The sequence below is a fragment of the Pholcus phalangioides genome, unplaced genomic scaffold (genome assembly GCF_987345545.1).
Source record: "Pholcus phalangioides strain wild (caught in Gottingen) unplaced genomic scaffold, Ppha-v1.0 ptg000031l_1, whole genome shotgun sequence".
NCBI classification, from domain to species: domain Eukaryota; kingdom Metazoa; phylum Arthropoda; class Arachnida; order Araneae; family Pholcidae; genus Pholcus; species Pholcus phalangioides.
Genome location: NW_028301621.1, coordinates 7441490 through 7458603, shown reverse-complemented (window position 1 = coordinate 7458603; position 17114 = coordinate 7441490). Strand labels below are relative to the sequence as shown.

Genomic DNA, 17114 nt, shown 5'->3' with positions numbered 1-17114 from the left:
TTATAAAGTTTTCAAAAAACAGTCTTGAAAAAAATTTAAGTGGGAAAATACTTTAAACAAGAAATCGTGAGGCCCCGAAAATAATAATTATACTAAGCGGGTAAACGTTCCAAGTGGGGATTGATCTGTATAGAATTTTCACTATAATGATTTTAGATGTATTTCGCATTCACTCAAAAAAGTTATTTTTTTGAAATCTTAATTTTGATTATGTGCATGTGATAAAATGTGATTAAGGATAAAAAAATCTCTTTGTTCTGTTCCCACCTGGGGTGACTATTGCTTAATGATTATGATTGGAGGCTGCAATGTCTCTACTCAGCATATGTTGTTATAAGGAAAGGAAGCATGTTACAAGTAAAGGAAAGTGGTGTCTGGTTGGTGTATTGGTTAGCATTTTGAAGTTAGTATGAAGTTATTAGTATTATTAGTAAGTATTAGTTTTGAAGTTAACTCTTTGGTTAGCATTTTCTTTGCAAGAACAACCGGGTTTGACTTCTGTTGGAGACCACAAACATCAGTAGAATTTCATGATTTCCAATCTCTAAGTTAAGTTTTAAAATCGTCTTGTAGTGAAATTGTTTAAAGTGAGATCGTGTAAAGAGAGGGATTGTTGTATTATCATTGAGATATTTCATGAAATATCTCTTTTCTAAGACAACTCAGTATTTTTAGAAATCGTGGTTTTCTGTACCAAATGTGTTTATGCTTTGATTTCATGTTTAGTGGTTATTTCAATTTTGTTTTCAGTGTTAAAACATATAGGCTCATTTTAATATTATTTCTTTATATAGCTGGAAATTTTGACAAATCTGGCTTCTGAAAGTAACATTTCATTCATTCTTAGAGAGTTTCAGGTAAATTCTTACTTACTCATCTTCTCATTTAATTCTGTTTTATCTTTCTGTTGTTTAAACGTGGCATTATTAAATCATTTTTATTTATTAATGTTTAGTACATTTTTGACAGTAAATTATTTTGTAGACTTATGTTTCAAGTCCTGATATGGATTTTGTGGCAGCCACAATCCAGGCAATTGGTCGATGCGCTAGCTCTATATCTGATGTCACAGACACTTGCCTTAATGGTCTTGTTTCTCTGCTCTCAAACAGAAATGGTGAGTTTGAAATTCCTAGTTATTGACACGCACTGTATTATGCCACATTTTCCTGAAAATAAGACTAGGTCTTATATGCATCTCTTTGCTCCAAAACGAGGCTTATTAATATGGAATGTCTTATTTTTTCAAATACAAAAATTTACATTTATTCATATGCAAAATGCCCACTGAAACCATAACTGTCCAAACCTGGATAACTGGCTCGAATATCTTGAGATTTTAATTTCCTGCAGAACATTCACTACAATCTCTCCTTTCCAGCAGTAGAGCTCTTTTTAAATGAGAGCTCTCAGCATTTTTTTTATTGTCCATGTAGCCTGCTTATAATGCATTGGCAACCCAGCTGAAGTGTGATTTTATTCCTTGATTTCTTCACCCAAGTTACAGCGACCTCTTGCCCACTTCACAAAAGTTTCCACCTTGATTTCTCTCTATTCTTATTCAAATTCAGTCATTGAATTCTGTAGGTCCAAGTGGTTCTTGAATGGTTTATTTCAAGAGTGTGAGGAAAAATTGGCAGTATTTCCTGCGGTAATCATTTATAGGCATTTCCATCAAATCCAGTCTTCTGTTATGAGTATTTTCTTCTTCCAACAATTTTTGATTGTATCATTCTAAATCCTAATGCCAAGTTACATTGCATTTGTATTACATTCATTGATGTCTGCTTCAGTTGCAAAACTTACATCAGGCCTTGTTTTAACCTCTAAATTATGTAATATCCCAGGAAAAAAAAGTGAAACTTGGATAGTAAATATACTTATAGCCCAGTGATTCTCAAACTTTTGGCACTCACTGTTTGAAATGGTAACCAGAGGGGCCAAAATAATTTTTCCTTTCAGATAGGTTTCTGTTTTATGAAGACATATCAAAGCACTAATAATTAATTGGACTATCTTCTATGTGGCTGAAAAGTATTTTTGTATTCTTTGATCATGTATTTCAGATTTTAATAATCAGAGCAAAAAATGAATAAATTGCACCGCAAAACACGATATTGTAATACAAATTGACAGCATAATTTTTCAATCTCTCAACATGCAGAATACTGTCGGCTATCTATAGACTAGTGATAATTAGGTTGGACTGATAATTAAGTACATAATTTTTATTATTAACATGTTTGCTGCAGTGAAAAAGATTATTTTGCGTGGATTCACATTTTTTTTAAAAATTTATATTTATTTTTATTTAAAATATATTGATATTGGTCTTCTTAATGTATCACCTGATTTATGTTTTTTTCAGAGGCTGTAGTTGCAGAAAGTGTTGTGGTCATCAAGAAATTATTACAGATGCAGGTGAATTTTTTGTGATTCTTTGTTGTGAAGTTTATTATAATTATTATTACTTCATTGTTTGTTCCCCCCACTCCCATAATATCTTGAGGTCATTAAGGGAAAACATTAGTACAAAAAACCCCGTTGAAATTAATTACTTCATAAGAATCTGATAGCTCATGGTTAGAGATATAACTAACACATAAGTAATGTTGGATATAATGATGTCATTATATCTAGTGAACTTAAATATAGAGGGGGAAGTGCCAATGTGTCATCTAAGTTTAAAAATAGAGATTTATTAGATCATTTCACTATTTTAATTCTTGACAAGAGGTACCAAATTACTTAGAATTTTGCCATTATTTTGAACTCTAAATCAGCTACATTGGGCTTACAAGTGTTGAATTGTTTTTACTTATGTACAGTGAAGTATTTATTTTAAGGAAAAACATTTGATGCTTTTTTTCTTCATTTAGAGTGATATTCACCGACATGGTTTAAATTATGGTAATAATTTTTGGATAACAGATCGCCACAGATTGGTTAAAAACCAATGTGTTTCAAATTTAACCAATTCGTGTCAATCTCTTATACAAAGTTTTTTACTATAGTTTAAACCATGTCTGAATACCCCCTCATCTGTTCTGTTCCCAATCAGCAATACCTTTTTATTCAAATTGAATATTAAATGTACCAAAACAGAGTATCAAATTCATTGCAGTAGAATAATAATCTTTTAGTAATGAAATCCTTTGCAGCTAACAGACCATAAAGATATTATTGTCCATATGTCACGTTTAATGGATACTCTGACAATACCCATGGCAAGAGCGTCCATCCTATGGCTTCTTGGCGAGTATGCTGATAAAGTTACTAAAATTGCACCAGATGTTCTTCGTAAAGTTGCTAAAAATTTTGCAAATGAGGTAAGAATTCCACCTGATGGCAGAGCAAAAATTAATCAATGGTAAAAATGCATTTCAAAGAAAATAAAAATATTTTCATTATTAATCAAAAAGTAGTCATGCTCTTTTCAAAATAATCTATTATAGGGAAATCAAACTAAGATGATAATTTTTCTTTTTTAAACTTTTTCTCACTAATGCATTTTCTCATTCCAGGAAAACATTGTGAAATTACAAGCAGTAACTCTAGCTGCGAAACTGTATTTGACGAATCAGAAGCAAACAAAATTGTTAGTTCAGTATGTATTTAATTTAGCCAAATATGACTTGAACTATGACACCAGGGACAGAACTCGTTTTCTTAGACAGCTAATCATGCCAGCTAATGAAAAAGGACAAGCGATTTCAAAATATGCAAAGAAAATTCTTCTTACTCCTAAACCAGCCCCAGTTCTACAATCAAAGTTTAGAGGTACATTTATGTATCTTTGGTTATTGTATTTAATTTATTGTAGGTGTGAGCATGTTGGAAATGAATGATGCTGTTCTATTTATTTATTTTTTTGAGCTAATATTTTTTATCCTTAGACCGTGATCAGTATCAACTTGGATCTTTGAGTCACTATATTAACAGCAGAGCCTCAGGATATCAAGATCTTCCAGGATTTCCCGAAGAGCCACCTGATCCTACAGTTAGGAATGTGGAAGTTCAAATGCCATGGCAAGAACCTCAACTAGTTCTGAAGAAAAAACAGCCAGTGAAGAAGAAAGCATTCTACTCAGAAACAGAATCAAGCTCACCCGAGGAAGGAGGTGAATGAATTTTATATATTTCAGGAATATGAAGTTTAAATCATCGTTTTGAACATTACGACCACCAATACTTAACACTCAAATCAATGTTGTTAACCCATTTACATCTGTGAGTAAAATTATCTGCAAATTGTAGATGTACTTCATCTCAAAGTATGAAATGATGCACTAGTGCAAGTGAAATTTTGCTCCCTCATTTGATATGTTAGTGAATTTAGAGGAAGGATGCAAATGGGTTAAGTATCTAATTATAATAGGTTTTTTTTTTCTTCTTACATTGTACTCTATTCCTCTAAATTTTCAGTGTTTGCTGCTGTTTTCAGATTTATCTGGTATTCATCAACCTCATGACCCACATAGTCTAGGTGCCTTTTTTCCACAAAATTTCTCTAGTGTCTTCGGGTTCTAAAAGAGGTGCCACACTGTCTTTGAATTAGCAGCTTCGTCATTCATTTCTGTTGATCTTCTGCATTTCAATAACTAACAGACATCTCTCTGATGAAAAAATACCTACGACTCGATACTCAAATGTTAAGCTTTCACTCTCAGAACTATGTTCAGGGTAGATGATTTTGTTACAACTGTCGTGAGAGCATTCTCATGAAAGCTTTTATTTTCTTTTCATTATCGTAGAATAATTTATTTTTCGTTTGCTTCTTTTTTCTGTCTTGACTTTGGCAAAAATCTTTTGAAATTCACATATCAGTCTGTTGTATTTTTTACTTGGCGACTCGTCAAATTATAAAAATTTTCTCTTTTGCCTACTACTACTACTAAACCACACACACACACACCTCATCCATATTCCTCTGTGGAACTTCCAACAAATTGGTATATGTTGGAATGTGCATGTTGTGAACCCATGTTGAAGTTTGTTTCTGTGTAATGCTTATTATGTGTAGTGCTGCCATCAGTTTTTATAAGCATGAGTGAAATGCAACGATTGAATAATTATACTGTTGTAGAGGCCTGCTGCTCTCTGTGGCAAGGCTTTCTGAAGGGGAGATAGACTCACATCTTCTGTCTGGTTCTCATATTTGGACAAAATTCCAGAGGTGTCACATGATCCTTTACTGACCAATTAGAAGGTAATATCTCTGTCAGAGTGCTCAAAGTTTAGGTTTGTCACACACTTCTTGTTGGGAATGTTAAGGATAGCGAGCTCCTATGTGGGTGGAATGACCCAAATTATTGAAACTCAGTTTAAAATCAATTTGATAATGTAATAAACAGGTTTTTTCTTGCCACTGGGTGCTCCAAAGGAGTGTTGTGTTTTTGTATTTTGAATGGCTTTTGGCCTGGTTATCTATTGGTTTTGTTTCATCAATTTTGCTTATAATTTCATATTGAGTGGCTTATAAGTATAATTTCTATTAATATTAAATATATCTTGTTTAAAATGATTTGATTGAAGAATTTAATTAATAATGATTTAAAATATTTTGAATTCTTAGTGATTGATTAAAAACATATTGAGGCACACAATGTGACAGGCGCCAGAATATTTTCATTGCGTAATGTTTGTTTATTTATTCAATTCTATATGTCTGTGATCCGATATCAGGACACTACCTATTTTGTGAATGAATCTTTTAGGTCACTTGGATTGATGCCATTAGAGAAAGGAACCTTGTAGTTCAGATTTGATTCTTACATTATTTGCATGTTCAACATTTCAACTATTTTCCAGATGGCTTGCAAAGTTCTGCGTCTGAAGGGTCAGCATCTGAGAATGAGAGTGATGCTGCCGAGGATGATGAAAAAAGCACTAGTGAAGATGAGGACTCAGATTCGGGCAGTGAAGATGAAGAATCAGAGGATGAGGAGAGTGAGGAATCGGATGCTGGGAAAAAAGAGAAAGAGGTTGTCTCGACAGATGCCAAAAAGAAGCCAGTTGTCTCAAAAGTGGAAAAACACCCGGTTAGGAAAGCATCGTCTACAGAGGAGTCTGACTCGGTTGCTACCAGTGACAGTGAAGAAGAAGAGTCTGAAACATCTTCAGAGAGCGAACAGGAAGATGTCAAACCAGACTCTAAAAAGAAAAAGGATAAAATGAAAAATAAGGTAACAAAGGTAATAATTTTGGCTGTTTAATTGTGTTAGTTTTGTGTTTGAATTTGGAGTTTGAGTGAATCTGTATAGTAGAGCATTATCACAATTTCTTTAATGTTTGATGCTTTTTCAGGTTCCTATCAAGAAGAAGAAGCCTGAAGAAAATAAAGATATAGACCTTCTATTAGACTTGGATGACTGTGAGTGTATTGAATTTCTCCAACTATAAACATGTAATAGCTTTTCAGTTCAGTTTAAGTGGTGACATTTTGACATAATTTTTTTCCTACATTTAGTTTATATCAGCACTAATTATGATAGTTATGCAGTTATTGATGAAAAGTTTTCTTTTTTTCAGTTTCTACTCCATCGGCAGCCCCAGTGATCCAACCCTCAGTTTTGACAGCACTTCCCATTCTTTCACCATCTGCAAATATAAATGAAAAGATGGTGCATCCAGCTGCATTAATTGCATCGGTATGTACAGCTTTGCCTTTGGTAATGCAAAAGGAAATGAAATAATGTGAACTTAAGTTCTTTTTCATTTTGAAGTATACTTTGAAATGAAATTGGTAATACTTTTTTTTTTGTCTTGTGCAATGCTATTTGCATTCCCAGTGTTTTTTTTTTATGTATCCTATATCAACAAAGTAAAATGAAACAATCTTTTCATCACAAGCAGTTTATTCATCTTTTAATAAGTTACATTTTACTATCTTTAAGCTCATTCGTACATTGATTAACCTATTCTTTGGAAAAATTAGCCAAAATATTTTCTGAACAAGAGCACAGATTTTTCTCATCAAGATCCATCATTTCATTACTAGCCTAATATAAAATACAGATAGCCTACAGTATTCTGCATGTTCAGAGTTGAAGAAATACGCTGTCATTTGTATTACAATATCATGTTTTGCAGTGCAATTCATTCATTTTTTGCTCTGATTATTGAAATCTTAAATACATGATCAAAGAATATGAAAATACTTTTCAGATACATCGTTAGACATTTTGCCTGTTGTGGCCTTGTGTTTGTACTTTGAGGTCTACTAATTTTTCCATTCAGCTCATCTAATCCACAAAGAATGAGTATGCTTTGTATCTGATGTTTACAATATTTCATTTCATATTCTTTCACAAAAAATAATGACTACAAATGAGTGACTGGGACCTTCTCTTGCCAGGGATAATTGGGGTCACATTACAGCCTAAAAAATTTTCACTTAAACTTTTACGAAGGTTTTTAACAACTGGGTGTTGCGAAGATATATTTTGGAAAGAGAGAAAATTCAACTGTCCCTGCGGTGAATCGAACCCACGTCCTTTCACTTTCCGGGTGAACGCCCTAGACCACTAGACTACAGAGGCACCAAATCTCTCAATCTTTCCTTGGAGCTCGTGTACACTGAAAGGGACTGTACATGGACAGCTAGACCAGACTCAGTCCAAGCTCACAACTGCTGACGCTGCCACCAGATGGCGACTTATACAAGGATGACGTCACTCTCCGCTATCATATACAAAGGTTTTAACAACTGGATGTTGCGAAGATATATTTTGGAAAGAGAGAAAATTCAACTGCCCCTGCGGGAAATCAAACCCACGTCCTTTCACTTTCTGGGTGAACGCCCTAGACCACTAGACTACAGAGTCTGGTCCGGCCGTCCATGTATGGTCCCTTTCAGTGTACACGAGCTCCAAGGAAAGATTGAGAGATTCGGTGCCTCTGTAGTCTAGTGGTCTAGGGCGTTCACCCGGAAAGTGAAAGGACGTGGGTTCAATTCCCCGCAGGGGCAGTTGAATTTTCCCTCTTTCCAAAATATATCTTCGCAACATCCAGTTGTTAAAACCTTTGTATATGATAGCGGAGAGTGACGTCATCCTTGTACTTAAACTTTTGATTACGAGGGACATGGTTTAGGAAGTGTTCTGCAAGATGAGCAAAACAGTTTAACAAATTTTGAGTCGATAAATGAGCAATGTCTCACTTTTTTACTCGAGGCCTGGTGGACCCATTTATTAAGATGTCACTGACTATGGAAGTGGCTTTCTTAGCAGAAGACCATGATAGACTTTGAAAAAAATTGTGGTTTGTGTGGGGCAAGAGACAAATAAAAACCATGAAACAAATTATTTGAGTTTCTATTATTTCTCATGGGGAAGTTTGATTTGTATAAATGTTTAGATTATGAGCTCGTTTATGGAACGAATTATGTTTGTAAACAAAAGTTCCATTGTATGTATAAACTTAATACAGTGTGTACGGTTGTGCCCAATTATATTGTGTTTTTTTCCTTCAGGAAAATAATGAAATTTTAATATACAATCTGTTTAAAAATTTTTCAACATATTTTGTTAAAAGATGCAATTTATTAAGTTATATTCATCAATCAGTATTAATGTTTCAATGTGATTTTGTACATTTTCTCTTAGATGTCTGTATTTTTTCTTATTTCTAGACTGTGTCAGCTGCATACATTCCCATAGAAAAACACGAATTGTTGAATAGGTATAGTGGAAAGGGTCTATCAGTTAGCTACAGGTTTACTCGGACTCCAAACTTGTTCTCGGCAAAAATGACAACTATAGAACTGACTTTAACGAATGCCAGCTCAGAAGATATATGTGATGTCCATGTGCCTGATAAAGTAAGTGGAGGATTTATATGAGAAAAGAGTTAAGGTGGGTGGGGGGGGGGGGGTGAAGAAGAGAGATGTGCAAAAAAATGATAAAATATCAATAAATAATAGGTTTTGGATGATTTATGTGAACAATATACATATGATGGGAGGCAGCTGGTGGTTAATATTTTTTTCCGAAGTGGTATTTCTCACATCACATGTTGAATTACAGTCGAGCCGAGCCCGGCTATAACAATGTCGCACAGGAATGTGAAAAAAATTCTTAATATCTGATATTCATTATAACAGATGCATGATAAGTATTCGAGTTTAATTACAGACATGTACTTAAAGAAGCATTTGTCAACTTATGGTTTGAAGACCAAAAGTGATCCTTTGATGGACATAAAAATGTAATTATAATTAAAATGAAAATAATTCATGTGTGTCATAAATATTAACAATATTTACATAGGTATTTGAATAAGATAGACCCATATACTCAGTTGGTTCTCAAAGTGTGCATTTCAGCTCTTAGGGGTGTCGCCAAGCTATGCCAGAGGCGGTGATATTGGTGTGTGCCTGTTCAGTGCTTTGAAATGATTCTGTATTAGACTATTTTGGGAAGCCTCAAGTAAACGTCAACTGAGGCAAGAGCGCTGTGGTCTGTTGAATTTTTAGACATTTTAATGATCCTGAAAGTTTACAAAAAAAAAATGCTGGTGTAAATGAAACTGGTTATGGCGATCCCTCTTTATATGAGCAGTTCTGGGAATTAACAGAACCAGCACTATTTGTAGTTAGAAATTGTCATCTAACTATAGATGGTGCTGACAGAACTCAGCCCGTAGACTTTCTCAGAATAATATGGTAGTACTATACACAATTTGATCTTGTTTCTAAAAAATAATTTCTGATTTTATGGAACTTGATCCTATAAAAAAATCTATTTTTGCCAAAAGGTTTGTTACATTTGATATTCACAGATATGGCAAATATTTATTTATATGCAAGTTCACTGGGATGGAAAAAAAATTTGCTGTAACCAATACTTCATAATATCTGATTTCATTATAAGCTGGCTCGACTGTAGATAAAATTTCAAATGGATGTATAAATAGCGATCTCAGCCATGAAATATTATGTATCTGTATTTTCATTAAATGAACAAAATTATCTTAAAATATAGCGAGTCCATATGAAGACAAAATTTGTTGCGTCAAAATTAGAAATGAAACTTATCAATTAATTGCTTATATATTGATGTTGATTTGATTTTTAAAAATTCAAAAATTTTAATTTTATTATTTCTTAATTTATAGAAAGTTGGATCATTAGAAGTTAAAGGTTTTCCTTCAATTGGTAAGCTAAAAGAATTTTCAACATTTTAAAATTATTGTATTTGCACCTTTATCAAGAAATGTAGTAGAAGTCTTTAAAATTGTGTTTCCCATATCATGTTTATCATTATCTCATTCAATTAAGAAAATATAATTTTATATGACATGATGTTTTTCTCCACTTGTTAATGTAAGATATCAGCATTCTAAAAAAAATAAATATATTCACAACATGCAGTTTTCTGTATATCTTGCAAATCTAATTTTATACACAGTGATACCCCCTCCCAGACTGACTTGCACCAGTAATTTGCTCCAAGATGGTAAATTTTTCCCAATGGTAATGCTCAACCCTCGTCAGGAAAAGGAGGAGTCAAATTTTCAGAATTTCTTTATTATCTGTTTTTTTTTGGGCGGGGGGTGTCAACTTTTTAGAGATTTCTTATGGAGAAAGTGACATAAAAAGCTTTCAAGGTTTGTTTGTAATGAGTTTGAGAAAAAAAAATCATTTTTAGGACAAGACAACATAAATGTGTGGAAGACGTAACATGCGGTAACACTGTATCTTATTACAATGAGGTTATAAATCTAGCTACACATGTTCAGGTTTGTCTATGCAGATAGGGTATACCTGTACAAGTATGCTGAATGGAAAAACCAGTTATTTCAGGTAAAAACTGCACAGACATACTGGATGGCCAATACACATGTTCAGGTTTGCCTTCATAAGTCCCCCGCATATTTACTCTTGACAGGTAAATATTAAAGTGTTTAGCAGCCTTAAGAAAGGCAAACCATGTTCCCTAAGACCTGCTGTTTAACTACATATGTGATAAATGCAGCCAAGAACCCAGTCACCACTCAATTTTATAAGCTTCCAATTCATGAACTGACATATTTCTATGAACTCTCTTCTCGATCAATATTGAGCATTAAAGGACCAGACACACACCTCTGCTTCATATCTCATAGAGATATCAATATGCTATTTCTTTGAACATCTTTCCCAATCACAAACTTCCAATTTAGAAACTGATTTTAAAGTTCTACATCTTCAACTTCATAAATAATTTTCTTTGCATCAAAATGCTTATTGGAACACACTCCCACTTTCATAAATTTTACTTTTACATTAAACATAACTATGATGAAATTTTTGATGAATAAAACATTTTTATTCGGAAAGTGTACACAGAATTTACTTTTGAAATTCTTGAAATTAACAAAGTAGTATGGATTTTTAAATATAAAAGTGTTGAAAAAAAAGTTTGTAAAGTAACTTTGAGGAATATTAATGTATATTAATGTATATTTCTATTTTAAATGTAAAGAAGTAATTCATGCTTTCTGAAAATCTAGTGTCAGTAAACTGGTATTTCAATTTTTTCTCCTACCTACAGCTATTATTGCTCCGAATTCAACCATTCCAGTAACAATGGCCATAGATTACAATGAGAGCACTCAGCCAGCAAAATTTGATGTAAAGACAAGTAAGAATACATTCTCCCTGTCCATAAAAGCTCCAGTTGGTGAATTGCTTCAACCTGTTATGCTGTCTGAAGGAGAATTCGAAAAGGCACAGAGTGAGTTTCTGAAATGTTTGATTACGAATTTATTATTAGTAATTTAATAGTATTGGAAACAAATAAATCAGTTTCAGTATTTGAATTCACATTTTGTTTCCGAAGATTTTTTTAATGTTTGATATGACATTTTTAAAACAAATTAATTGATTAAACCAGAAACTCATACAACAAGTCAGTAAAATAAAAATGCAGTAAAAATATATTTCACGAAGTCATGAAGAAAATCATTGTTATAACAAACTTGATAAAAATTAATTTTTTTGCTGTATCGGGTATTTTAGAAAATTGCTGCTTTATCAACATCAGAAATTTTAAGTTGTAGAATGCTCCAGTTGTGGAATTCATTTTTTAGACTCACAGTAGTTTATTCTCTAAGATGTTTTTGTACATAATTTGAGAAAATTCACAAATCACAATTTAATGAAATCCGTAAATCATAGAAACTCTTGAATCACAGAATTTCTTTGTAATAATTTTAAATAAAGTTTCAATTCAAAGCAATTTACCCGAATAACTGTATAATGGAAATTTTCAGTTCTTATATCACTGCTCACTTCCATGGCTTTATGGAATCATTAACATTTTTCATTTTAATCATCATAACAATTTTCAGTTAATCAGAAAGTTTTTTTAGCATGATTTGTCCAGCTGTTGAGAAATGATTTTCAACTGCAAGTTACGATCAAATAAGCCCTGGCTGGCAGGAACCGTAGTCTCTTGTCATTAGAAGAGATAAAAGTAAAATAGAATCTGTGTAAAGTGAGAAAGTCTAATAAGAACAAAAGGGTCTAATTAGAACAAAAAATAAAAAAAATTGGCTTTCTGTGTCCATTATTTTTTATTTTTTTAAGAAGTACCTCAGAGTAATGTGCAATAATAGGTATTATAGTTTAATTCTTGAAGAAAAAGGAAGAAAAACTGGCATTTTTATGATGTTATGCGAGACAATGTTTTTCGACGTCATAGTGAAAGCTGTCTAATTTACAACTCACTATAACTGAATATTTCTTGTATCTTTAGTACTAACATTTTGACAATCACTTGCACATCACTCGTTATAGTGAGATCATCGATATTGTATTTATACAAAGTTTATTAGTATTCAAAATATTGTGTGTATTTCAAGTATTGTGTAGTTTAGTTTTATTCAATGCTATTGACACGAGGCTTGAATTTATAAATTTTATGTGTTTTCAAAATGAGATGACATGAATAATCAATTTTTTTTCATGTCTCAATTGTAAAAAATAATGAAGTGGAATTGGAGTGTGGCTTTTTTCAAAACTTGCAGCAATAAATCACATTTTATTTTGTGCAAAACTGGTTATATTTAGTAGTTTAGTTTTTTTTTTAAGATCACTGATCTATATGCAAGTGCATGGTTATTATAGTTTGCATTACTATATATTTTGCACATGATAGCTATTGTAAATTTAGTATTACAGTTAGCATTTATATAGTTTTCTTGTTTTCTAAATTTTTATTTATGTGTGCATGTTTTTCCCCCCTTCAGCAAAACTGAAAGGTATGAATGAAAACGTTGGTACAGTCGATTTGTCTTCTGGAAATGTAGATGCAAATGCTCTTGTTCAACATATCTACAGAGCAGCAAATATAATGCAAGTTCAGAATGTTGCGAGTGATGCTAATACAATAAGGTAAATTCTTTTTTTCATGGGCCCAATCAATTCTTTCACAATCGTGGGACTGACAGGGCTCCAGGGACAATTTGCATTTTTGTTTTTTCATGCTGTAAATTCACTAGCAAGATACAGCCACTAACTTGATCACTCACCCTCATACATACAGTGCCTATACAGTCCCTCACTCATTCACTTGCATTCACTTACATAGGGTCACTCGTGCAGTTGGAGGTAAAATTTTAGGATCCTTCTGGTTTGATAAAAATGCAAAGTTAATGAAAGAAATAATTACAAATTAATGAGAAGAAAATGAGATTCACTCACTGAAAGCATTTCCTGCAGAAAGCAACATATGTCGTTGCTTTTCCACTTTATACAGCTGCAATAGTGAGTTCTATAATTGGAACAACTGAATATGACGTCATTGTGTTCATTATTTTCTTTAGTTACCTTCCCAGATAAAATAATCGTGTGTGTTATCTTCAGGAAAAAAAAAATTCCCCTAATTCAGTAATAACTTTCATTTCTCCTCTAAAGTTTGGACCATTCAAACACTTCAATTGATAACCCCCCCCCCCCCCCAACTATTATTTTTTGCACCAAGTCGCTTCTCGTGAAGGCAGCCAAGAATCACTCTATAAAAGGTTGATAAAAGATATTTTACGAAACATTGGCTGTTTTTTTTCATAAGCCTTTTGGTTACATTCATTGGTTATATTTTTCAAGTTTCATGAAATAACTTTTCTAACACTTTTATAGTGTAGTCCTAGCCTAAGGGAGGTATGTGTAAATTTTGTGAGATGAAGTGTCAATGTTTTTTTTTTTGGTGGGGGGAATGCCAATGTCTTTGAGCTACTAATTGTAATTTTTTGCAATTCAGATTTGTTTAATCACACCTATGCTTGTGTTAACTGAAACAGTTTAAACTTGAAAATCTTTTCCCCCCTCCCCTTAGGTTTTCCAGCCAGACCCTCGGAACGAAGTCTCTAGTACTGGCCACTGTTCAGATATTAAGTAATGCCAAAGTGTCAATTACAGTCAACTGTGAGAAGATGGTCATTGGTTCGATGCTGTTGAAGGAATTGAAAAAAGCCCTTGTGAAATGATTACGGAATGTTCAACTCCTTGTCTCAAAAGACCTGTGGTTTTTTCTTAATTTTCAAGAGAGATGATGTTTGAAGCAATAACTATATTCAATATAATATTTGTATTTAAGTTGTTCGGTGGTAAAGTAAAAATCTTGGTTCATATTCTTCCGTGAAGAGAAAAATTTCTCTTAATTACAGTAATAATGAAAAACCTGAAATTCTGTCCATGTTTTGCTAAATTTCTTTGAATTATTATCAATGCTCATTTTTATTTTTGTATTTATTCATGCGAAATATCAAATAAATATATTTCATAAATGCTTTCGTTAATTTTTGATTGGCTGTAATTTTACTTTAATGTCTGAAGTTGATGTTTGGAAAGTTTCTGGATTGGTCTTTCAGTTGTGCAGTTAAGTGTTTTATCCTAACTAACCCTCCCCTGGTTTTTTTTCTGAAATTTAGTTTTAATATTGGGTTTATTTATTGAGATATTCAACGATTACTTTGATTCTATTTGACGTGCATGCATTAGCCACTGCTTACACAGAAACTTTGCCACCTAGCGTGGCCCATGCACAGTTTAGAGGAAGCAACGTCGAATTTCAATAAACCATCTTTCCTACCTATGCGGGTTAGTGAATGTGTGCAACTAACAGTCTGCAAGATGTCGGTAGTGTGCAAGTAAATTAGTGCTGTCATGTAGGTATTCATTTGTGGGGATCATTGCTCTCTGTGGCGAGACTTTTGAACTGGGAGATCAGCCCGCATTTGCGTCTGGAAGTTGGAAACCACAGAAAACCAACTTCAGCCGACCGAGGTGACATGTGTTCACATGTCAAGCATCACTCGTTCACCTGACCGATCTCGTCGGCCATTTTTACCGTGAACGGGGCGACTCCAGGATGGCAGCTTCGCGAGAGCGTCAATCTATCGGTGGCCGCCTCAGGTTCAAATGGAAAAGATCTGAATCCTTACAGACTCTAGGATCGAACCTGCGTGCCTCGACGCTTCCCTCATCGTGGGAGCTGGGTGCTTTACCACTGCGCCATCCGCGCCAGTGGAATATTTACTTTTATTCAAAGGAGTTAGTATAACATAGTGTGATAAATGAAAGGGATTATTGAGATGCGCCATCTAACGGATGCCGACTCGGGTTTTAATGGAAAATAAGTTTATAATTTTGAACTTGCGAGCTGAGTGCTTTAAAACTGCAATATTTACTTTTATTCAAAGGGGTTAGTATAACATAGTGTGATTAATGAAAGGGATGACTGTGGAGATGCGCCATCTAACGGATGCCGACTCAAATTTTATAATGGAAAATAATTTTTATCATTTCGATCTTCGGGATCGAACTTTCGAGCCTTGACGCTTTCCACACGTTAGGAGATAGGTGCTCTACGACTGCCCTATTCACGCCGATGAATAATTAAATTCTACTCAAACGTGTCGGTATAGTATGGTGTCATTAATATACGTCTCCATCGAAATCTTTATATTCGTATATACATATATGTTGAACACTTCGCCACACACAAAACTTCTCGAAAAAAAAAATCATAATGCAAAAATTATACTTTAACCCCGACATTCAACGGCCGTATACATATGCATGTATAGCGAGGAGTGGTAACTATCGACACCCAACAATTACACTCGTTATTCTTGGTAAAAACTAATATAGACAACTGTGTTCTTCGTATTAGGATCGGACGAATATTAAGGGAATTATAACGTTTTGAATATTTGTGACGTGTCATTTTTCTAACGGTCAGTTATGCATTAAACACCCGAAGAAAATAAATTTCTCCACCAGCAGCGGGTTGCTACTTCTTTAAAATTCCACTTCAGAGCATGACACATCCACACACGCCAGCCAACGCTTATTTTTTTCAAACCAAGCACAACCCAGGTCTATTGCCATGGACAATTCACTACCTATCCAAAGAACTCAAAACAGATTCGAACAGTAATTTTGAGGACACTAACTTGCCTTTGAGACAGGAAATACAATTTTCTGAAAATCTCCTGATATTCTTGAATAGTTTCTTCCAAAACTATTCAAGGGTTGGAATTTAAAGCAGAAATTGAAAGGCTTAAGAGGGGAGAGGCTATAAAGGGTAACTCCGAGTTAGCTTCCTTGCAGGCACGCCGGAAGTCAAAAATGATTGGTATTGCTCGCTGCGTCCAACTAACTTTCGGTTTCGATACATAGCGTGACCATGCGTTCCGCTTTCAACAAAAATGTCCCGTTTTTGGGCTTTTTTGTCGAATTCAAATTCCACATTTTTTCTTCGCCATTCCTCGCTCAGATATCTCTGAGGTTCCAAAGAAAATTAGAGTTCTCGGGACCATGTTATGTGCATGTACCGAGAAGCTCCCACATCCTACAGCAGGGCCCTTAGGCTGGAATTCAGATGGCGAGCCCCCCAAATCAGCTTTTCAGGGGCCCCCTCTGTGGTTAATTTACAGTGTGAAAAATCAAAAAGTGATAAGAATCGTTGTGGCCTCTGTCAGCCCTGCCCTTGTTGGGGGGGGGGGGGTCATGCCGAGAGATATGCATATGTATAATATACATATAACAGCAGTGCTCCCAACACACAGGGTCGGGGTGCCCGGGGGTGGGGATTGCACGTATACCTTCATGGGGAAGTTAGAAGTTT

The 17114-nt window shown here is 34.0% G+C and overlaps 1 protein-coding gene and 1 non-coding gene across 3 annotated transcripts in view; both read left to right on the top strand.

Annotated features, from left to right (window-relative positions):
- Positions 1 to 14781, top strand: part of rb (adaptor related protein complex 3 subunit ruby) — a 28215-nt gene extending 13434 nt beyond the window's left edge. Inside the window, exons 13-26 of one of the 2 annotated variants that reach the window (XM_089252788.1) lie at positions 795 to 857; positions 985 to 1117; positions 2369 to 2421; positions 3162 to 3329; positions 3525 to 3780; positions 3897 to 4121; positions 5812 to 6185; positions 6307 to 6373; positions 6532 to 6650; positions 8633 to 8821; positions 10117 to 10156; positions 11535 to 11717; positions 13234 to 13378; positions 14319 to 14781. In XM_089252788.1, the coding sequence (XP_089108914.1) occupies positions 795 to 857; positions 985 to 1117; positions 2369 to 2421; positions 3162 to 3329; positions 3525 to 3780; positions 3897 to 4121; positions 5812 to 6185; positions 6307 to 6373; positions 6532 to 6650; positions 8633 to 8821; positions 10117 to 10156; positions 11535 to 11717; positions 13234 to 13378; positions 14319 to 14469 (2166 nt within the window). In that variant the 3' untranslated portion in view covers positions 14470 to 14781. Of the gene's footprint in view, positions 1 to 794; positions 858 to 984; positions 1118 to 2368; positions 2422 to 3161; positions 3330 to 3524; positions 3781 to 3896; positions 4122 to 5811; positions 6195 to 6306; positions 6374 to 6531; positions 6651 to 8632; positions 8822 to 10116; positions 10157 to 11534; positions 11718 to 13233; positions 13379 to 14318 lie in introns of both variants that reach the window. The other variant, XM_089252787.1, reaches the window with a different exon arrangement.
- On the top strand, positions 7896 to 7969 carry TRNAS-GGA (transfer RNA serine (anticodon GGA)). Its single transcript has one exon. It is a non-coding gene; the product is annotated as a tRNA-Ser (tRNA).
- Positions 14782 to 17114: the final 2333 nt, after the last annotated feature.